The sequence below is a fragment of the Ornithodoros turicata genome, chromosome 6 (assembly GCF_037126465.1).
Source record: "Ornithodoros turicata isolate Travis chromosome 6, ASM3712646v1, whole genome shotgun sequence".
In the NCBI taxonomy this organism is placed as follows: domain Eukaryota; kingdom Metazoa; phylum Arthropoda; class Arachnida; order Ixodida; family Argasidae; genus Ornithodoros; species Ornithodoros turicata.
The window spans coordinates 35,065,535-35,089,023 of record NC_088206.1 but is presented as its reverse complement, the minus strand read 5'-3'; the positions used below and the strand labels follow the sequence as shown (position 1 = coordinate 35,089,023).

Genomic DNA, 23,489 nt, shown 5'->3' with positions numbered 1-23,489 from the left:
GATTCGAACCACCACGCAAGCCTGCCAGTGGAGGCATGGTCCAGGAACAGACAACCCAGCCGACTTTCTGACAAGAGGGATGTCATGTGCCCACCTGTTAGACGCTACTAGTTGGTGGCACGGCCCACCATGGCTCTGCAAAGCACTCTTGACCACTGTTATCCGTTTCCCAACAAGAAAGTCGGCTGGGTTGTCTGTTCCTGGACAATGCCTTCACTGGCAGGTCTGCGTGGTGGTTCGAATCTCAGTCACGCAGTTCTGCACGAACGGTTTTCAACTCATAAGAGATCCGTGAATCCAATACAAGGCAATAGTTGAATCAATCCACAAAATTGTCTTCACATGCATCAAGGACAACTTCGTCCTAACGAACTTGGCTAGTCGTGAAGCCAGAACGGCAGCCATCAGCTCGAGACGTGGCAAGGTCAAGGTTCCGAAGGGGGCACTCTGGCTTTTGCCAAAACGATACTTATTTCGATGTTCCCGTCGTCACTCTGCAAGACTAAATAGACAGCAGCTCCATAAGCCTTGGTGCTTGCATCGCTGAAGACGTGCAAACTCTGTGTACTCTCCTGGAGAGGAGCTGAAGCGCCAGAGAGTCTTCGAGGTACGCGGAAGTCGGAAAGCATAGTCACCTCTTGACACCACCTATGCCATGTGTTCATCAGAGCTTCAGGCAGCTGATCGTCCCATTGCAACTTAGCCAGCCAGATGCGTTGTAGCAATATCTTAGCTGTTATGACGTATGGTGCTACGTAACCCAACGGATCGTAAGTGCGCGAAACCGCTTGCAGTACGTATCGTTTCGTGTCGGCTCGTCGTTCGAGAAACTCAGTCAGCGACTTCACCGATAGTTGAATCTCATCGGAGTCTATATCCCAATTAAGCCCGAGCACTTTCCTTAGAGGAGTAGTAGACATCGAAGTTGTGCCCTCGTCTTGGAATAAAGTCCGCAGTTTCATGTCATTGCTGGTCCACTTGACTAACTTCATTCCTGCTTCTAGAAGGATGTCTCGCGCTTGACGGTACAGGAGACTTGCTTCCTGAGACGAGCCCACAGCAACGACCAGATCGTCGACATAAAAATGAGTTGACAGAAGAGCCGCGGTTTCAGGACACTGTGCCGCAGCCGACTGCAAATGATGTGTAATCGACACGGCCAACAGGAAAGGACTGGACTTTGCCCCGAAAGGTACCCGTGTCATCCTCCAAGTCTCCACTCGAGGCAAAGGTTGGCTTGCTTTCGGAGTTGTCTCATACCAGAGAAAGCGTAGTGCGTCACGATCGCATGGGTCCAAAGCGATGTGCAAGAATGCCTTTTCAACGTCCGCTGTGAGCGCGATTTGATGAGCACGAAACTGCATGAGAAGGTCTAAAACATCAGAGTTCAAGTCAGGACCCGCATGGAGAGTTTCGTTCAATGAGACTTCACCAGGCATTTTCGATGACGCGTCAAAAACGATGCGCACTTTTGTCGTCTCTCGGTCTCTTCGTATTACGGTGTGATGTGGCATGTAATATATCGGTCCTGAAACCGGAGACTCAGGTTCCCGTACGTGTTCTGCGTGATCGTTTAGCAAGTACTGGCGAATCGTCATATCATACTCCTCCATAAGCGCTGAATCCAGTAACAGTTTCTTGGTGATGTGTCCCAAACGCTGAAGTGCGAGCGTCTTATTGTCCGCCAACCTGTGACTTTTCTCAGTGTCCCAGGGAAGACGGACGACATAACGTCCTTCCTGGAGCCTGGCTGATGAACGAAAACCCTTGAGGACGGGGTCATCAATCTCCCTGAAAGGCGGATAATTCTCAGTAATGCCCAAATGTTCCAGGTCCCAAAAGACTTGAAGTTGAGAAGAAATCTGATCGGCGTTCATTCCATCATACGGTTCCACACCAATCTTCATGACCTGAATATCATGTCCCTTCCTGCCGTCGGACGAACGGACTCCTTGGATGGTTCATCCGAAAAGGGTTTCAGCTGCAACCAGATGGTTCGAAAGTCGAACAGTTTCTCCAGTGACGACTTGCCAGTACGTAATAATCTGAACCAATGAGGAAAGAAATCTCGACAGGCGCCGAAAACGGTTCATCAGCTAGCTGAAGGCCCATATCTTTCAGTTGTTTCGCCATGTCGAAGGGTAGAGACGGGAGGCTGTCCGAGCAAATCTGGTCGTACTCGATTGCATCAATCACAAGTGTGTGAGAAGCGTCCTGACTTCGCAATAAAACTTGTACACAACGATGTTGTGTTCGAGCTGACGTGACATTCCCAAGGGTGTGAATCCGTCGATCTTCTGCCCGTACGGCTTTACATTCCATGTGCTGTGATATGTCGGCGCAAATGAAACTTCTTTGACTTCCCCCGTCAAACAAGACCCTGATGAGCTGTTTTCGTCCACGTGATCCCACAATCCAAACTTTAGCGGTTTGCAGAAGGACTTCTGAGCATGTTTGAAGCTTCGAAACTTCTGATGAAGAAAATGAGGTAACTACGTCCTCAACAACCGTTGTAAACGAAGTTTGATTCCTACAGGCACTGAAGGACCTGGACTCTGCGTAAGGTGTTGTCTGTTACACTTTCCACAACGAAGCCTCCAGCAGACCCGGCAATCTTTTGACAGGGGAGACCTCTTTCCACAAAGAAAGCAGGGTCATTCCACAAGAACCGTCCCAATGTGATACTGGCAAGAACCTAAAGCTGTATCGTTTATAGAAGAAATGTGACAATTGCTGTGGTGGAAGCCCCCTTTTGATGGAGGCCCCCCTGTGCAGATGCCCTGTCTTCCCCCCCCCCCCCCATAAATCCGGCACTGACAATGACTGTTGCAGGAGACGAATCTCGTCTTGGTAGAAATATCTTGGGTCACTCAATCACGTCACAGGAATGTTTTCTTTCCAGACGGCCGGCAATGCATGCTGCTGTGTCACTCAGAGACAGATAAACATACTGAGAGTGCCTCTCAGAACAGGCCAGCCCAGAAAGCCTATTTTCTTGTTATTTTGAATATGTCACTGATTATCCTCTCCCATACTCCAGTCAATCAAATCTTCCTTACCTCCGGAAGAGGAGATCTGTCCTGCGCAGTGATGGAAGTGCATCAAACTGTTCTGCCGCAAGAAAAACGGAGTTTTGGCGCAGCTTCCAGCTTCCTTTAGTGGGCCTCAGGCGTGTATGGTCACTAATTTATGATGCGGAATGAGCGCTTTCCCCGTTAATTTCAGTTTCATTGTGTCTTGGGCAATTTTCTTCTCAATTTATAGGCACGAGATCGGGGAGCCACGAGCCTAACGTGACATAGCCGCTTCCGACAAGTCAGTACACAGCGGGCGTGAACTGCGTGTCCACATATGCAGTGTCTTTCGTTGTCGAAGAGCCTAGTAATCCTCAAAGGTAGCGCAGTGATCATGAACAATAGGTCTGAACGATATCTTTAGAGACATGCAAAGCTACCCATAGGAATCGAAAAGCGGTCTGCGTGTGGAGATCACCTCGTACCTGTCAGCTTGGATATTGATGAACATGGCAAAATGCAAGCTAGTTGGTGTATACTTGACGTTGGCACGTGTCCCCGAGTTGGGCAAAACACAAAAGATAATCCAAAATTGTCCACGCGATCGTTGGGGCATCAACACGACGGTGCACGTGGGTCCCGAGACTGCTTAGCTAGGGCTAGGCTCAATGGTGTAGCCAGACCTCCAAGGTGGGGGGGGGGGCTCGGTACGAAAACTCGCCCCCTTATTCTCGCTTATTTTGGTCCCAGAGGGCGCGCAATTTTTTTTTTCGCACCCCTATTGGGCAGCGCTCGCAGGGGTCAGACAGACGTACAAAGAGTGGACTTCTACCCCACCCCCTGGCTTTTCTTTCTTTTTTTTTTTTTTTTTGCTTTCGGTGAGGGTGCCGTCATGCCGAAGGCCGACTATAGTAATATTCACAGATCACTGTGATGTCCGCAGACAAACAAAAGTTCGTGGCTTAGGCTTTCCCACCCGGTTAATCCCTTCAAGGTTACGTGCTTGAAGGAAATCGGACATGGGAACACGACATTTGTAAATACTGCGGCTTTGCCGAACCGAAGCGCGAGACGTCTATTCTCTTGCAATTTTGTTTTGTTATTTGCTGGTTTCTTCTACTTCGTCTACTACGGGTGCCTCAGTGGGCTCACACCAATATCTTGCTCTGATATGCTCCAGTTCACAGTCTGCACAATTTCGGTGGGGTCAGTGAAGTCAGCGTCGTCAGGGCTTGAAGCCAGAGGATCTTGTTCACCTGAAGGCCCTGCCTCAGCAACCTGTAGTCGAACGTGTTGTAGCAGTTCACACATATTTCGTCGGTGTCGTGGACATGGACTGCCTCCGAGGTGCTCAAGATGGTATTCAACAGCCCTGATCCTATCAACGATACCGGTCTGAAGTTCTTGTTCCAGGGTTTTCTTTTTTCTTTTGTCGTTAAGTGTAGTCCGTGCAGTATAGTCGACTTCTGGTGTGGCTACGGCTGGCCATGGGGAGCGCAGAAGAACACGCTACGCCGACGACAAAACGAAATCCATACGTAACATCGAGGAAAGCAAGGCCCTTGTCTTAAAATGTGGACAGCGGCGGGAACCCAGTAGACGCCTAAAGACCATCTTTTCCCACGCAGCGTCCCGACCTTCTCACCCATTGGAAGGCTAACTCCTTCAAATAATATTTCTAAAAGGAGTTCACCTTGAAGAAATAATAGACCGGACATGTCCTATGATTCCCAGGAAGACCAGGCAACCAGTCCTTGGGCGATCTGTCGGCATCGTGGCATATCACCTGAGTGTTTCAAATTCCGTCTTTGTTCACAAGTAGAAGAAACCAGCAAATAACAAAACAAAATTACAAGAGAAGAGACGTCTCGCGCTTCGGTTCGGCAAAGCCGCAGTATTTACAAATGTCATGTTCCCATGTCCGATTTCCTTCAAGCACGTAACAGGCAACAGTCTTGAAGTATTTCAACAACTCCACAGGGTGGGAAACCGCGTGGGAAAGCCTAAGCAACGAACTTTTGCTTGTCTGCGGACATCACAGTGATGTGTGCATATTACTATAGTCGGCCTTCGGCATGACGGCACCCTCACCGAAAGAAAAAAATAATAATCAGGGGGTGGGGTAGAAGTCCACTCTTTGTACGTCTGTCTGACCCCTCCCAGTAAACCAGAAATATCCCAGGTACGTCCCACAAATGTCGCACACGTCGCATATGTCCGCCACGTCTATGCGACGTTACCTATACGTCCACAATGGGACTTCGAAAAGTGTCTTACTTTCTATATCCCTGGGACATCTGATAGATGTAAAAAGAAAGGCGCAAGCGCGCTTTATTTTTCGGAGACATTTAGGACACGTGACCTTTAGCGGCGTGACGTAAGCAAATAGAGAAAAATTGTAGGTTTACTGCTTCATCTACCAAGTGATCACATCATAGACAGTAGCTTGAGTTAAAAACACGATATTTGCAGGGATGGGGTGTAAGGAACACTCGCAGCTATACGCTGACGTCGTTTGCGGACTCTCAAGTTAACGGCAAAGACGTTGTCACCGTTACAAACGTGATACGCCACGATACACTTCATGAACGTACTCCAACAATTTATATTTCAGTATATGCTCACTCTGGTATCTCTTGAAATCCCCGTACGCGGTGGAGGGATCGAAAAGGGAGTCTGCGTCTCATATCAGTCATATGGTGAAAGGCGAAAGCTCCTTTACTATCGCGCGGTCTGCATTGGTCTTGAATTATGGCCGAAAGTTGACCCCTCCCCAAGTGGGGTGTGCTGCCAATTGATTCAACACAAGAATAGCATAAATTTTAAAATATCCTAGGAACATCCAAATATCCAAAATAGATGTCTATGCGACGGTTCTGGGATGTGAAAACAGTAGGAATCTGGCAGTCGCATGGATGTACTTTCTACGTAAACGGGCTCTCTGTGAAGCTCCCATGGATATCCTAACATCCAATTTGCGATATCGCCAGGATGTACCTGGGATGTATATGGTTTGCTGTGCTTCGAGCGCTGCCCAATAGGGGTGCGAAAAAAAAATTGCGCGCCCTCTGGGACAAAAATAAGCAAACATTTTATTGCATGTCGTGAAAGAGCTATGTCTCAGCTACGTTAGTACGAAATATTGGACAATTTCAAGATGTCCTTTTTTGGTAAAAACTGCCACGAAAATGAGAATATTCCCCTACCCTTCCGTGTTCACGGCGTTCTTAGGGGATAAGGGCTGAAGATACATCAATGTGTTTGACGTCAAACGAAAGAGCAAAGAATGATCTTTCTGCTCATGCGAAGAACATCACAGTTGGAGATCCAGGGCCGCGGCCATGACCTTCCAAAGGTGCGGTAAAACGGTTCTCTGTTGCGTTTTCGGGATTTTTTTTTTCGTACACTTTTCTCTTGACCATATAAATTTAATAACCACAGTGGAACGTGCACTATCCACTCTCTCAGAAAAAAAAAATTGGTACAAATGGGACATCTCGTTCAAGAGATACAAGGTCACAAATTTGGAAAAAATGTAAGTCGCGAAATCGCGCCGGTTGCTTCGAAGCGCCGTGGGCGGAGTAGAAAATATCGCAGAGACCTGCGGTCAGGCACCTTTTGCACTTCTTTGTGGGTGGGATAACATATGTTTTTCTCGAGAGAAATAAAAAATGTGACCGGCGGGCATCATTCGATTATAAATGAAACTACCCTTTAGTGATTGGGAGGGAAACCGTTGCTTTGCTTTTCGGCATGACAGCACCGAAGTCTCTCTGTACGGAGGTGTTTGGAGTTCTTGCCAGCGAACACAACATTCATCCTACAACTCATGGACCAGTGTATTCGATTCTTTCGCGCTTGTGGATGTGGACATGCCCATTGTTGGTGCCACCACGGATGAGGAAGTCGTCGACATTGTCTTGGGTGCGAAAAGTTAAAACGAAGACTTGGAGGACGGAACACGGGAAATTCCGTCGACAGCTTTAACACGTAATATATACTTCGTCTTTTGCGCAACAAAGTCGAATGCGGTGGGGGTGACTACACCCTTATGCAGTGCCTCAAGAAAACTGGAAGACGTGCTGTTGCTGCGCAGCAATACTGCTCGGCAATATGAGATTATGAGCTTTTTCTCGCCGCAATAAAGGTTTGTAAGACTCCTTTTCTCATTGTCTTCTTGAAATTAGTTGTTCTAACGTGCTCCCACGCAATTTCCACGCAATTTGGGTCAAATTACACCGTATTTATGGTGCTTCCCCGTTTACCGAAACATCGCTTGTATCGAATTTTTTTCTGGTACCGACGACTTCGTTATAACGAGGGTCTACTGTAGTTGTCTACTGCGCACTCTGGCGCAACTTCGGCACAAAAGCAGCATAAACGCCCTCTACGGTGCAGGATGGCGCAACACTCCCTGATTGATGCAGTTTGTTGCAAATGGTGCAGCACTTCCATCAATGGTCCTGGGGCTTTAAGCATTAAATTCTATCAAAGAGCAACGAGAATCCCGACGCACATGTTATGCACTGTGACTAAGTTTCTTTGCAGAGACTGTGTAGGATTAATCACACCGAATATGTAATAGTGGGCCAATAATCATCTTTTATGGTGCAACAATAAGCGTACAAGAAAAAATTATTTGGTACTTGACATAGTCAAGTACCAGGTACAACACCATTTAAACCCCATGCAAACGTCATTAGGATCAAGTCAATTAAATTGGCAAAAGAGCATAAGTTGCTCAAACTGATTTAGCAACACACATGCCATTCGATACATAATCTCAACTACTGAGGACAACTGAGGAAGAAACTTAATGTGAGCTACACTGCAGTTGACACAGCAGCATTTCACCACAAAGACTATCACTATCTTGCCTTCCATGCAAGCATTTTTGTCAGCAGGCAACCTGAGAATGTGAGAACATGAGAGAACTGATGTTCTGAAGCTGGAACAACTCAGCTCAGTTGGTAGAGCCCTGGACCGGTAATCCAGAAGATGTGGGTTCGAGCCCTACAGCTGGCTAACCTTTTCAGTGACTTTCATCTTTCATCATCTTTCAACCTGAGAACATCTCCAAAGGATTTCTAAATGCTTAAATTAAACTGATGCACTTAGAGGATCATAAATATACATTTCCTATGCTGGATTACATCTAACCTATTTTCAATACCAAAGTTTGAACTTAAATCATATACAAGGTCTTCACAATATTGATTGACCATAAAAAGGCAATCTTAACATTGTTTCACTTGTCCCATTTTCCGTTGTTTGCATATTACATTCACACTGACTGAGGGTTGCAGCCCGTAGTGCTAATAGCTGTAGAACAATTGTTGACAGCTTGTATGTATCATTGCAGCAATTGCTCATGTGCAGTCACAATACGTTTAAACATATGTGTGTATTACAAGGTCCCAGGTCAAAGCTTTCATTCGTCTCATTTTGATCTTTCAGTGTGGCAGTTACATAAAGCACCTTTTGCACTATGAAGTGTTTGTGTCCTGCCTGCAACACTTGTTTCTCACGGCACAGAGAGAAGCTCCAAGAAATTAAATACAAATCATGATGCAAGAAATATACACTTGCTATCTTTCTCGCTATGCTTCTGTTTCTGCACAATACCATCAATCAGATGCGAAGAAAGTAGTGGAATATAATGAAATAGAACCTGAAAAATGTGGATCTGCAATCCAGAATAAAGGTTTCGGGAACAGCAGGGTTAAAACAGGATTGACATCTGTTAGTGGCACAAGTTGACACGTTGCACTTGCTTTCTATTTTTCCACAGAACTAGGGCATACCTGGTGCTGCACAGTACCATGGAGCAGACACCTTCAACATGCAAACACTATTATGTGCCACCATGATCACGTTCATTCCGACTTCCTAAATAAGCATAGACACTTTCCCTTGTAATCTCGCTTCCATGTATGATCCGACACAAATTTCAGGTAGTCTATTATACCGCATTAAAAAGTAAAGACAAAGCTGAAAGGCCTCTCCTAGAACCATCAAGAGCATAGTTCAGTGCAATTCATATGCAATCACACTTTCGTGTCACATTGCTTTGTTATAAAACTGTGTTCCGTAAAGCACAAGTGCTAAATTGATGCTCAACATTATATTTATGCATGCCTTTGTAAACTTCTCAAGAATTCATATCAGCACTTAACAGCTAACGCACAGATTGCAAAATATTAATGGCATATCTTCATATTAATCACTAGAAAGAGCGAAAAACTGACATAGTAAGTGCAATGCCATAATGCAACATTGTAAGTCTACGACGAAACCTATGACACAGTCGGAACAAAAAAAAAATGCAACACATGAATGATGCATTGCACTTTGAGATCATGCTGGGTGGTTTCTACCTGATGGAACAATATATATACAGTGCGAGCATGATTATAAGGAGTAGCCACGGCACAAGAGTTTTCGCCCGAAACTTATAACGGTTGTGAGTAGTCGAGAGCTACAGTGCCACTAAACTGCAGCTAGTGCCTATTTTCGGCTGCAATTTACTTTCTCATGGCATTCGTCGCTAAAAGGACTTGCACAACTCGCCTTTGGCCGCGCACTATGCTGGCGCCTTAGTGCCCAGCCAGACAAAACAACTTCCCACAATAAAATTAAGGTACAAGAAGCTGCTACTGCAAATGTGCTTGAACTTCAGGAGGCTTGTGCCAGAGAAGTGTAGGCTAGTGAGCTGTCACTCTTCATTTTCAGTGATGCACGCTGTAGGGGCTAAGAAGTGATAAATTTGGCAAAAACATACAACATGATCTATCTTCTTCTCAGTGGCAAGCCTTATATATTACTCTCCCTTTAAGAACCACGTTTTCCACCCATCCCAGCATCAAGCCAGAAAACAAATTTCAGTCATACTTCACCAAATCGCACATGGCCGGTTTCTGCTGCATGCTTGCGTGCCTGTTCCTGCCCTACCAAACCCACATCACAGGCTAGACACCTGAGGGTGAAGTTCTGAACGTCAGTGTATTGTCGACTTGCCTTGGCTTCCCTCGCCACTTCCAATGCCATGGTCAAAACAGAGTCATCTGCTGTCGAGAAAAGTGTCCGTGGAGGTTGAGAAGGGTCGAGAGACTCTAACAGCAGAGGATCATAGTGGATGCCATCATAGAGGAGCAGGATACGGCTGCTGTAGCCAGCATCTTCACCAAAACGATGAAGTCGAACGTTCTGGGCATCAACTGCTACAATTTCCAGCATGTAGTAACGGCTAAGGATAGAGAGCTCTATTGCTCCTCCCCAGTGTTCTTCATTAAGTATCCAGGTGCAGTATTCACGGTTGGGCCGGCCAAGGAAAGCTTCATTGTAGGTATGGCGATCACCAGCAACTGTATCAGCAATCACCTGCGTGTAAAGTGTGTCAGTCTGCAACACCTCGTCTTATCACTTGCACAGCCCCATGTGTTTTCTACGGGACAAACTTGCACTGCCAAAATTTGACACTTGCAAAGCATGCCACTGAAAGGTGCAAGTGCTAAGATCTTTCTAGAAGATTTTAATACCAGAATCATATGCATCCAGTTTGCTGTTCTCACGCAATACCATATAGTACTACAGTGGAGATTGCTTACAACGTATGTCGCAGGACCACTGAGAATCTGCACTATAAGCGGTACCACACTATAACCAAATTCATTACGGAAGATTAAATCTGGTAACCTTACAAGCCGCATAGCTTCACAATGCAACTGTTTTGAAAACTTCCCACCATAAGAAGACAATACAGTTCGTTTAAACCCAGGTCTGGCCTACTCTGGTACAGGTTGTGTTTGCACATTTATGGTCACCCCTCCCCTTCTTCATTGTTCTAGATATGCGAAGGATGAAAAGGCTGTGACCTCTTTACGGTACAAACGATGGCTTGCCCTTGAAAAAAGCACCGGGCACAGCCTTTCAACGAATTCTAGTTCTGACCAAGATGCTTTGCTTTGTAAAATTTCATTCCAAATGAAAGATGCTTAGTTTAACTTCTAATCCGCCTTATTAATAAGTGCTGCCATCTCGTGGCGGCAGCTGGCAGCGGCGCCATGTTTGAGTATACGAGCAATCGTGCTATGTGCGATTTCCTGGAATGGGACCAGCTGGAGAGTGGGGAAACTTGCGATTCAAGCTTTTCAGGATGGCAGGCGACCAGGAAGAATGCACAGCCGAGCTCGCGAAGCTAACGTTATACTAACGTTTCTTTCGGACAACTTCGTTGTCGTCTTCTACAACAAGCAAACGGCATCGCATAAGCACGCTCGGCGTAGCTGCAACTCCGTGACTCAATCTCACATCGAATTGCGCGCTTTTCGGACTCTGTCGCTTTTGTACGTTTGAATACTCAAATACTTTCCCGAAGTTTACAGCAGAGTGTTCCGATGCGGTGTGTTACTTACGTAGCGCGTCCCTATATGCGTGGTTGTGCAGCATGGAGTGGCGATGCATGATCTTACTACAAGACTCTTTGCTTAGCTGCTGCTCCTGTTCAGTAACTCAATAAAAAAGCATTTGAGCAACAGTGACTAGACACATTTTGTATATCTTCAGTAAAATATCAGGTGTACTTTCATACTCGCACATGTAGCTGTTCAGTACAAGAAACCCAACAAAAGGTGAACGGATACATACTTTTTGAGATGGAAGTCAAGTGGGGCTGACTGTTCACACAGAGAAATAAGAAGAGCCCCTTTCTTAGAGACACAGAAAACCGGACTTTCTGTGATGATTTTACGATTTCCGCGCATGTCATGCCGTTTTCTTTGTGATGCAAGGGCAACGGCACACCAGAAGGAGCACATTGCCTTTGCTCTGAAATCTGATATGTCGTACTTCGTTATCTGCTTGGTACACAGTTCCTTTTTAAAGCAATTATAATTATAGCAACAATGTCACCAACAGACATGTACCACTAAGAGAGACAGTGCACAAAGCTCATTTTCCCAATCATCTTCTAAATGCTGGTCTTGCAGCACGCTTCCACTGGAAATTCAACACTCCTGCACATAAATGAAGTTCTCTGTAGCTCGCGTTTAGTATAGACCTACTTCTGAAAGAAGCTGGTGTCCCGTGACACGCCAAACAACCTAAATCTATGCATGTTCTGACAGTGAACGTGTCACGTGCCTTTTTCATTATTTTAGAGGCAATAATAGCGAACTGAGGATTTACTTTCTCGGTATTCTGGCCAATATCGCCCTTTTGGGTGCCAGTGGCACGAGAAGTAATGGGGAGTTGCCGGTCAACCTCCCGGGATGCCGCGTTTTTTGCTATAGGCGATGTGGCGAAAACCGAAACCACAGGCAGCTATACTAAAACATGGCGCGTAAACGTAGTCTCCGTCTCCGCGCACAGATGGCGCACACTTATGCATAAGGCGTATACAGATGGTAAAGATAGATCAATATGGCACCAAAGGCATGGGGAATATAGCTGGCACCCGGAAAATCAATTCTACAAGGCACGGTGCCGTAGCTACCGTGACCCAATTGGTGTGTTAAACAAGTCTTTATTATGGTAATGTGATTCGCACATTTGAGTGGTTGTTATGTCACCCCATCACTTTTCAAGAATTAGTTTTCCTTCAACAGTTTGTTTATTTTGTACCAGCAGACTTCAGATATCGACGACGTGGACGATTATTAACTCCACCTGTGCTCCTGTGTTATGTCACATGGCGCAAGCCAAATGTTTTTAAAAGAACGTTGCACATGGGCGTCTGTAGATGCTTCGAGGCATTGCCCGATTAAAACACTTTCCTCAACTCTGGCTCAGTCTACGCCTCATTGGTGACCCGAACATAGAACATTATGTTCAGGAACACATTGGTCATCTTCAGCAAGAGAGCAGTCAAGCACCAGCTGGCAGACAAGGGGCACCGGGACCTCTGCTCCACGGGGACTTGCCGGGACACCACAGTGAGCTTCATTCCCCGGCTCTATCTACTTTACGATGGTCCACTCCGGCACTTCCTTGGCGACAACCCTAGGAGCTCACTGCTCACCATACCTGCCAACTTGGGAACATCCAAATTAGGGAGATTTCAAAAGTGGGGAGGGGGGGGGGGGGGTGTAGGAGAAAGCCGATGTTGGGAGGCTTTTATTTGCATGTGTAACAGGAGCAAACTTGACCTCAGCAGGCACATCATGCACAAGTTTTGCAGCAACAGACTTTGCCCTCTCCAAGAAACTATCCGGGTGTCATGTTGTGCCAAGGCTATGACACTTTCTCAAAAGAACGTGAAGACACAAAACTATGTCTCTCTTCTCTTCGCGATGCTGAACTGCCCTCACATTCAACACTACTCGTTCACCACTACCTCAGTAATGTGTCGAAATTCGAAAGCCCATCTGGGTGATTCCATCTCAACTCAGGCAAGTTGGTCCAGACACCATCACCGATTTCCTTTGAAAAAATATATGTTCTGCCGCAACACGCATACACACAGGAGCAATAAATATTTTGGCTCTATATGTTGTGGTCCGCCAGAAAAGAAATCCCAAAGAAATTGACTCGGCGACGGAGCTTTATGACGGAGCGACTTTGACATTTTATTCCTCGCCATCGGGTGGTCCTAAACTATGGATTTTTTTTTTCACAATTTGTCAGGTACAACGACTTTCAGAGTGCGCAAACAGAGCGGGTCAATTCTATTTTGATGTTCAATTAAAAATTGCCAAAGTTGCAACGAAATTCACATTTTGCTTATATTTGTCCTTACGCTGTACTCCTGCTATATACGCCATCGAGATATATGAGGTACCACTGTGTAGGTCGAAGCGTGCTCTTTAAACTGATGTCAAGTTTACATGTCTATACCTTGCCCACTTTCGTCAAGGCGGTGTAGAGTACAGCTATGTTTTCAAAAATTGTGTTTTTTGGACTCTCGTTTCTCAAAAAAACCCACCTCCGATTTCCTTCATATTTTGTAGTTATATAACCCAGGCTATGACCTACATGTGATCGCAAAACGGAAGGTTCCCTCTCAGCATAAGTCGGGATAGACAGCAACAAATGTGGAGTGCGGAGCACACGATGTACATCGCGACTGGGAGAACCACGCCAGAGAGTTAACAGGATCTGTGGTGTCTGCTACTGCCGACGTCTCCGGCCTTGAATGACAGAGCTCAGGATGCAGACCTACCGCAAATCCCATCCTAGTAATATATTTTGAGTCTTTCTGACTCGTTTTTCCCACAGTGCCGTTCACGTGAAGTTCAGTGAGATTCTGAGTCAGTGGCTTGTGTTTCCGACATGAACTCCAAGTACAGTATGGGTCACGTATACTGTGCCGACAGTGCGGAGATATGGTAGTCATCTTAAGCCAAAAAATCGAAAGAATGGCGCTTTCGCTCTTTGAAACAAGTTCCCTAGAAACATACTGGGCCTCAAAGAAGGAAGAATGAAAGGCAGCGCGAGCGGCTGTCTGAATCCAGTCTTGCCACATGTGGACAAAAACCGTGGAAGGAGATGGACGCGTCACTGTCAAGATGTCCAGAGTTTCCGAGGAACAACCGGAGTATCTTCCGAAAAGGGACATTAACGGCGGAGTCGAGCCAGTCCTTACAAGCACCTTACAAGTTATGTTGTTGTTTTTTTTTGATTGCGTGTTAGCGCCGCGAAGCAACTGTGGCTATGAGCGGCGTACAGATGTGAACAGACGGAGAGAGGACAGCAGGAAGGAGTGGGGGACAGGGGGATTAGTATGCGTCCTGGGCCGAATTCAGGGGGAACTGTGCCGACATTCGTCTGGAAAGTCTTCGGAAAACCCAGGGAAAACCTCAGACAGCACAGCCGGCGGTAGGATTCGAACCCACCACCTCCCAGTCTACAGCACGACCTTGGTTACCACCAACGAGCGGACGCCTTAGCCCATTCGGCCATGCCGCTGGTCTTACAAGTTATGTGATCTGTATTATCGTTTTTCTGAAAAATATTTTGTATAAATAAACCAATTCTTGACGACTATGTGCTTAAAAAGTGTAGAGTTTCTGTCTTATTGCACGCGGTTATTACATTTTGATGATATCACGGTTCAAGGGCCTTCCCTTCTGCCGGCATTCCTACTTCGTTGCGTGCTACCCTCAATTGTGCTGAAAGGGAGCCTTCCGTTTTGCGGACACATGTATGTCATAGCATCAGCTACGTAACTACAAAATACGAAGCAGATCGGAGGTGGAGTTTTTGAGAAACGAGAGAGAGCATGGCACTTCCTACACCGCCTTGCCGAAACTGAGCACGGTACAGACATGCAACTTTGGCATCAATTTAACGAGCATGCGTCCATCTTCTTCCACTTTTTTCGTCCACACCTGGTAAGACTGGATTGCGACAGCCGCTTGCACAGCCTTCCATTCTTCCTTCTTTCAGGCCCAGTATGTTTCTAGGAAGCTTGTTTCTAATAACAAACGCGTAGTTGTTTCGATTTTTTGGCTTAAGATGGCTACCATAGCACCGCACAGTCGGCACAGTACACGCGATCCATACTGTACTTGGAGTTCATGTCGGAAACACAAGCCACCGACTCAGAACGTCGCTGAACTTCACGTGAATGGTATTGAGATTCGACTGTGGGAAAAACGAGTCAGAAAGACTCAAAATATATTGCTAGGATGGGATTTGCGGTAGGTCTGCATCCTGAGCTTTGTCATTCAAGGCTGGAGATGTCAGCAGCAGCAGACGCCACTGATCCTGTTAATTCTCTAGCGTGGTTCTCCCAGTCGCGATGTACATTGTGTGCTCCGCACTGCAAGTTTGTTGCGGTCTACACCGGGTTCTGTTGAGAGGGAACCTTACATTTTGCGAACACATGTAGGCAATAGCCTGGGCTATATAACTACAAATTATGAAGGAAATCGGAGGTGGGGTTTTTGAGAAACGAGAGTCCAAAAAGCCCAATTTTTGAGGACATAGCTGTACTCTTCACCTCCTTGCCGAACGGGGGCAAGGTACAGACATGTAAATTTGACATCAATTGAAAGAGCACGCTTCGACCTACACAGTGGTACCTCATATATCTCGATGGCATATATAGGAGGAGTACAGCGCAAAGACAAATATGAGCAAAATGTGAATTTTGTTGCAACTTTGGCGATTTTTAATTGAAAATCATAATAGAATTGACCCGCGCAGTTTACGCACACTGAAAGTCGTTGTACCTGACGTCTTGTACGACAAAAAAAATATCTATAGTTCGGGATCGCCCGATGGCGAGGAATAAAACTCCAAAGTCGCTCCGTGAGAAAGCTCCGTCGCCGAGTCAATTTCTTTGGGAATTTTATTTCTGGTGGACCACAACAAATAGAGCCAAAATATTTATTGTTCCTGCGTGTTGCGGTGAAACATATATATTTTCAAAAGAAATCGGTGATGGTGTCCGGATCACCCTGCCTGAGTTTAGATGGAATCACCCATCTGGACTTCCCAGGAGAGCTTAAACATAATAGTTGAACAAGTTAGTTAATGAGTCATTAAAATGTAGTTTGCATAATACGTCAGAGCCATCAGTCACAGGTGTACATCGCTGTGGTCAGTTCAGCGCGTGTATCATGAGCTCTTGTGCGCGGTTTCCCATTTCACTGACAACTGCAGTCGACTTAGTTCAAAGCATAATCCTCATCCGTGTTTCCAACGTCGGACGACGGCATCGTCGGGAGTTGGAAATACGGAGGACGAGGGCCCGCGCGGATAACATCGTAGCCCTTGTCTTGCTTTTGGAAAGACTGACCTAGCTAGCACTGTTTGTCTTGGCATTTAAGGTGGTTCTTGTGCTTGCTCGATGTAACATGGGTAACAAATGTCGGTCCACCCTCCACGCAGAATGGTGATGTCGCAGCCGTAAACTGTGCAGAGCACATAGTGCCCTTCCTCACGTGTCCCAATTCATCTGTGTACTGCTTCAGAAACACGTGTAGTTACTTGTTTCGCTTACACTGAGCCATGATGCGCAATATGCAACGCGGAAACAGTGCAAAAGCACCTTTGTCGCCCGAAAACATGGAGGAAATGCCTGGAAACTAGAAGTACTAGAACTAGAACCATAAGCCTTGAACTCCATAACATAAAGAATCCGGAAGGATGCAGCGATGCCGATAGCAATCGGGCTGGTATTCGATTGACGTTTACGCCTGTGTGGCCAGAGAAAAAGCAGGTGTTTGAGATATAGAGGGGGGAACTGCATTTTCCGGGAGACTTGCTTCTCGGTCGTACAATTGCACAAAACGATCTGAATCCAGGAGTCTCCCGGATGAATCGGGAGAGTTGGCAGGTATGGCTCACGAACCGGTCACGGTACTTGGAGCCCACTCCACTTCAGCCCTTCGCTGGAACACGCCTGGCTTACATTGTGCTTGTCCAAGTCATCATACAGCTGCTCTACCCACTGCCATAACCACAAGCCCAGATGTCCCTCGTCCATATGTCGTCCTCAATCTACATTTCTCGGTATCCACGCGATCCTCAACCGTAAGCACCGCTCTGCCTCTGAGGGGGAGAGTGATGAGGCAGCCTGTGGACAACAACAATGTGGCCTTGCTGCCACGCCCTGCCGTGCTGGCTCGGCAGTTTTATCGGCAACGTCCTGCAGTGAAACCACGGGTTAAGAAACTTCCCAGCACATCTGGCCCTCCGGGATATTAAATCATCGGCGATCAGGACTTGTAGATGAATCGCCATCTCCTCTACTCTGTTTATGCCTCAATTTCAACAGATTTTGCTTTTGGTTGTATCACCAAAATCCAATCACATACCACAGCAGGCTTATCCTGAAAAGACGGATCAGGCAAGCATCAAAATTATATTTGGCCATTGATTATTAAGAAATTATCAAGACGTTAGTACTACATTCGAAAAAGCATGCAAAGATCCAGTTTTCTTAGCGGTGGGTCGTCGCGATTGTTCAGCGCGGCAAGCCACAGACGTGGTTGCTGCAACAGAGAGCAATAGAGATGTGTCATCATCGTTGAAGTCCGAAACGAGCAGATCTCTACGGCAAGCAACGGAAGTGGCGCACACAAGCGGCCAATCAGAGATTAGCCTCAGGTTAGTTCCACAGAGGCTGCGTCAGTTTTCGGGAGACCCCATAGATGACGACACGCGGAATTGCTCAGATTGCTCAGGTGAATCGCATTTGGCAGAGGATCAGAAGATTGTTGTGGACGTTAAAAAACAATTATCGTGTGAGTATCCAACATGCAAAACACAAAGAGAAGTGTGCAACAGATTGCTGAAGATGTCAACTGAAATGCTGCGTTTTGTTCATGTATTTGGGTGCTTTGTAAATAGCGAGACCGGCATTCACACCAAATGGCTCTTTGCATGCATGTTGCTGAAGTCTTGTTCATTATAGAAGTGTTATCACTCGAAAACACCTGTGTTTGAGACTTTTTCGCTTCTAGTAAAAGTGTGTACCAATTAATGTGCAGTTTCTTTCCTTGAGAGAGCACGAAAACGCTCGCATGAAAAACTGTTCACCTGCCGTTCTGGAAACGCTTCATGCGGTTAGCTTTGGGCATTTCATGACAGCGTCGCTTGCCGCTGAGAAGAGCACTATGTTTTGCCGCTCGAAAAATCCCTCATACGAAACACTTCTCGGTAGGTCACAAGGCTATCAAAAAATTATTATTATTATATTTTATTATATATATTAGTACTATAATTATTTATTATATTTCTGTTGTTGTTCTGTTATCAAAATATATTCATGCTTCTATCGGAGTTTTGCTTCTATCAGATCTAAGCAAACACGTTTGTCAGGCTTTTTCTAGAAATAGAGTGCAAGATATTCTTTTAAAATGCCTCCATTTGTTTTCCATGTATATTACCACTTCAGCCTTATGTTACAGGGTATGGAATGACTCGTAACACATCTTGTTTGTTAATACAGTCGAACCTCGCTACAACAGAATTGGATGCTACGAACTTTCGCTTATTGCGAAGTTTTATTTCAGTTTGGTTAGTCGCGCTTTGTTTCTATGGGAGTCCTTTTTTTACAACGAACCTAGCGAATTTTCGATTACAGTAGAACCCCTTTATAGTGAAGTCGTCTGGAACATGAAAAATGTTCACTATATCAGGGTCTTCACTATCAGTAGTTAACTTTTTTCTGGCGTGTATGACCCACAGAATGCCTGTAAGCAGCAGATATTGGTTGTAATGGAATACACACACTTTATTTACATGAGAACACATGATCGCAAGTACATTTGGAACTGGAGCTTTGAAGTCTTCATGCCCCAACTTCAACGCGAGTTCCAAGGCCTTCTCTTTCATCAGTGGGCCGCGCATGGGGATGTTAATTGCGCGAGCTTGACCAAACCACTTCAACAGTGCCATATCAATGTCCTCGTAGGGGGATGCCCTCATTCTTCGTCTCTTTGCATTGCACCCACCTGCAACAGCGTCTTCGACAGTTGCTCGCTTCTTGACTATGCCGGACACTGCCGCTTCTGAAACTCCAAACTTCTTCGCAATATCCTTGCGCTTCAGTGTTCCGGCGTCCACGTCGTGAAGCAGCTGCTGTCTTTTGATGACAGTGAGCACCTTTCTCTTCTACATGTTTGCAGTGCCACGCTTACGAAGCTCAAAATGCACTGCAATGTATGGCGCGTTTGACAACACCAAACAAAACAAAATGGCGAGCCTGGATGCCTGGCTGGTTGGTCATGACTCATGACCTCATTGATCACGGCCAACTTCCGGAACACGGTGGCGCTACGTGAGTTCCATTTTCGACCGCAATGGCGGAACGAGTCATTTTTTCAGGGAAATTTCAAAGTTTCAGCCGACTTTTCTTCACTATATCCGTGTTGCAAATACATGGGCGTCTATGGGCATTCAATCGGGACTGAGATTTCCCTTCACTACATCCGTTTCTTTACTACATGTGGGTTCACTATAGCAAGGTTCTACTGTACAACGAAGTGACTTCACGTCCCCCCATGAAGAATTCATGGTGCAATAAGCAACGAACAAAGCCGTTTCTCCCGAAGCTCTTCAGGGGCGAAGTGGGCTAGTGCGAGGCCAATGAACTTGCAACGACTCCATTGGCTGCCCGTTCCGACCCTTTCAGCTTTGCACTCACTCTCGGAACACTGACCCTCACCCTCAGCCTGCTGACATTCAGACCTCTTCGCATGTGTTTTGTTTGTTACGTTCTCGACGACCACGTGCTTCTCTGTTCCTTTACATCGTGTCTCTGAGCTTGGCGATGTCGAGAAATAGCAAATACCAATACGTTTCTATAGTAATGGTACATCACATGGCCATTAATATTTCTATAAATGAGCACAGCAATACAATGCAAGAAAAGAAAGCCAACTCTCAAGAAATATGGTTGACCTCAACCCTTGCAATACAACAGTATTTCTCGTATTCAGTACCATGTGTCATTTGATCATTTTATGTAGATATCCCTACCTGCCTGAGTGCAGCTCCAGCAGCTGGGTCATAGTCTCCACCCGAAAGAGCAAAGTAGACGCTCATAAAGAGGCAAGAGTTGTCGGCAGGTACCACTCGCCGCAGTAAAACACCTGGTTCCAGGGGCTTCAGGGGCGGAGCAGCACGTCGCTGTGGGGCACGAAGGCGGACTTCTGGGCACGATGGGGCTTGATGCTGCTAATGAAGGTAAGAACCTTATCAAGGTAATATGAAGAAATATGAAATCATGGACTAATGTGCTGTAAATGGTTGATGGAAAGCCTGCTTGCTTATGAATCAGCAATTCTCCAAAATGTCCTTGTTTGCATCATAGAAATAAATTGATAGCATTCACACCACAAACTGAGCACTAAAACTGTGAACATAATTGTGTAAAAGAAATTTCAAGGTTACCCCTTTTGGTGCTGGTATATTTTCTTGCTTAAAGTAGCACAGAAGTCATTTTTAACGCTATTTTCTTTCTATAAAACTGTTAAGGAGACCAGTAAGATGCACCATGAGAAGTAACTCACTCCAGTGATTCCTGTGACTGTGATTCACTCTTTGGCCACTAAAAATTCAATCCCTGTGTGTTGTTTTAAATTAGTTGACATAGCAGGCACACTCGACCCCATGGCAGCGGCTGCTGACAAAGAATGGGTGAACGGATTTCAATGATTCTTGGCAAGTTTGCAATGGGTGCATGTAGCTACAAGATAGCAGCATGGGCCCCTATGTAAGATGTTTTGTTCTGTGCATTACTTTTCAGCTGCTCCTAATAGAAAAGACAGGTCACATGACAGGCAGATAATAGTTCTAATGATTCCCTTCAGAAATGTTAATGAATTACAGAGAGTATCAATCCCTATTCAGTAGGCCAAAGGATTATGCTGACACTCAAGCGATCTACATGGTATGGATATTGCAGTTTGAAAAATGCCTGGCTCAACAAGATCTGAAGTACGACTTAAGGGGGGACACATGGGGATCAACATAAATCTTTTTGTTTCTTAATAGATTATGATGAAAATGTGCACAGATGTTGATAATGCTCTCAAAATTGTCAACATACATGGATAGAAGCCTTGCTGCTTTCACGCAAGCTGTAGCAAACTGCGACTGGTCGGCTGTCATGCATATGAATGATGCTAATGAAGCGTACGGTGTGTTTTTAGATTTATTCAAGAGCACTTATATAGCCCACTCTCCGCTCGTGGCCTGTACCCCACCGAGGAAGGCCCGTAAGGAATGGATCACGGCCCAGTTGCTTAAAAAGATTAAAATGAAAGACAAAATGTTCAAACGATTCATCCGTACTCGAGACCCGGCATTATTTGCAGAATATAAAGCTTATCGGAACAGGTTGACAAGGGAAATTAAAGCGGCACGAGCGTCCCACTACCATGTTGCGTTTGAATCCTGTTACGGAAGTACGAGGAGATTATGGGATAAGATTAACACTCTCATTGTGCGCTCGCCGCCGTCCAGTGTTCCAGATAAACTGCCTGTTTCTGGGAGAATAGTAAGTGGTAAAGAACTAGTAGACGCCTTTAACGAGTTTTTTATCAGACGAGAACACCAGTCAGGTACCAACGCACCAACTGATGCGTGCCTTTTCCATAACCCACATTGCATGTATATTAGTCCTACAACATCTGACGAAGTGCTCGCAGTTTTTATCAACATGAATAATAGCAGGAGCCGTGATGCCGATGACCTGCAAATGAAGCCGGTGAAGCAAGTGATTGATCTTATCCTTCCGGTTCTCACCCATATCTACAATCTATGCCTTGGATTAGGAGTATTTCCTCGGCGCATGCAAGTAGCTAAAGTTTCAGCTCTTTATATGCAGTGCAAGTGCGTCTCTGCGCATGAGTGGAGGCAGTGAGAGGGAAGAGGGAGGGCGCCGCCTTAGCCAATAGGGCTTCCCGAGTGGAGTAACCGGGAGAGGAGATATGCGCAGAACGCTCGGCTACTTGCAGAGCGTATAAGAAAGGCGATAGACAAAGTATGTCAAACTGTAGTCCAGTATCTGTGTTACCTATATTTTCTAAGGGACTCCAGAAATTAATTCATGTTCGCATGTCCTCTTTTTGTGAGGCACATAAAATTATTACCGCTGCACAGTTTGGGTTTACTAAGCATAAGTCTACTGAGCTAGCGCTGCTTCACAAAAAGGAGTATATTACTCGTGCTTTCGAAGAAAAGAAGATTGCGCTGGGAATATTTGTAGATTTTACTCAGGCTTTTGACTATATAAATCACGATCGTCTTTTAATGAAATTTTGGAAATACGGATTTCGGGGCATAGCTTACGGACTTATTTCCTCTTACCTATCAAATCGTAAACAATATGTTGTCATTAACAATTACAGCTCATCGGTCATGCAAATAACGGCCGGTGTTCCTCAAGGTAGTGTTATTGGTCCTCTCCTTTTCAATCTATATCTAAATGATATAGTGAATATTTCTACACACGCAAAGTATATACTATATGCGGATGATGTGACACTGCTATTCTCTGCAAACCGAGTCGATGATGTAGTTGAACAGGGAAATACTGCACTCGCTGGTTTGCAGTGTTGGTCGCTAGTCAATCAGTTGAAAGTCAATGCCACAAAAACAAAGGCTATCATGTTTAAACCAAAAAACAAACGGGTAGTAGTGCCACACCACCTGAATTTTGGGCCCTGACAAGATTGAGTTTGTTCAAAATATCAAGGTATTAGGCATTATTTCTAATAGTCAGCCGAGCTGGGACGACCATGTAAGATCGCTGGCTACTAAGGTGGCTCGGGTTGCCGGAATTATAAGTCGTTACCATTATCTGCTACCTGTTGGAGCTAAGTTGTTGCTCTATAATTAGGGCCCGACTTTTTCGGGTTTTATTTTTGGCCAAATTCGGGGGGTAAATATCGGGTGATATTTTTCATTTGAAAATTCGGGTGTATTCGGGTTAAATCCCGTTATGGCATATTCTGTCGTCAGAAATTCGGGTGTATTCGGGTGATTTTTTTTTGTTTAATAAAAATTTGTATTTAACAT

The 23,489-nt window shown here is 45.5% G+C and overlaps 2 protein-coding genes across 5 annotated transcripts in view; both read right to left on the bottom strand.

The window, feature by feature from the left end:
• Nucleotides 1-425: 425 nt before the first annotated feature.
• Nucleotides 426-1,907, bottom strand: LOC135398480 (uncharacterized). The gene has a single exon (XM_064629881.1). It carries the CDS (start codon nucleotides 1,905-1,907, stop codon nucleotides 426-428), a length of 1,482 nt encoding a protein of 493 aa, XP_064485951.1.
• A 5,689-nt stretch (nucleotides 1,908-7,596) lies between these two features.
• The window catches only part of LOC135396535 (ubiquitin thioesterase OTU1-like), a 33,615-nt gene continuing 17,722 nt past the window's right edge, over nucleotides 7,597-23,489 (bottom strand). For 3 of the 4 annotated variants that reach the window (XM_064627562.1, XM_064627564.1, XM_064627565.1), the window contains 2 exons: nucleotides 20,445-20,642; nucleotides 7,597-10,394 (listed from right to left, as the gene is read on the bottom strand). In XM_064627562.1, coding sequence (XP_064483632.1) covers nucleotides 9,900-10,394; nucleotides 20,445-20,642 — 693 coding nt within the window. In that variant the 3' untranslated portion in view covers nucleotides 7,597-9,899. The remainder of the gene's footprint in view (nucleotides 10,395-20,444; nucleotides 20,643-23,489) is intronic. The other variant, XM_064627566.1, reaches the window with a different exon arrangement.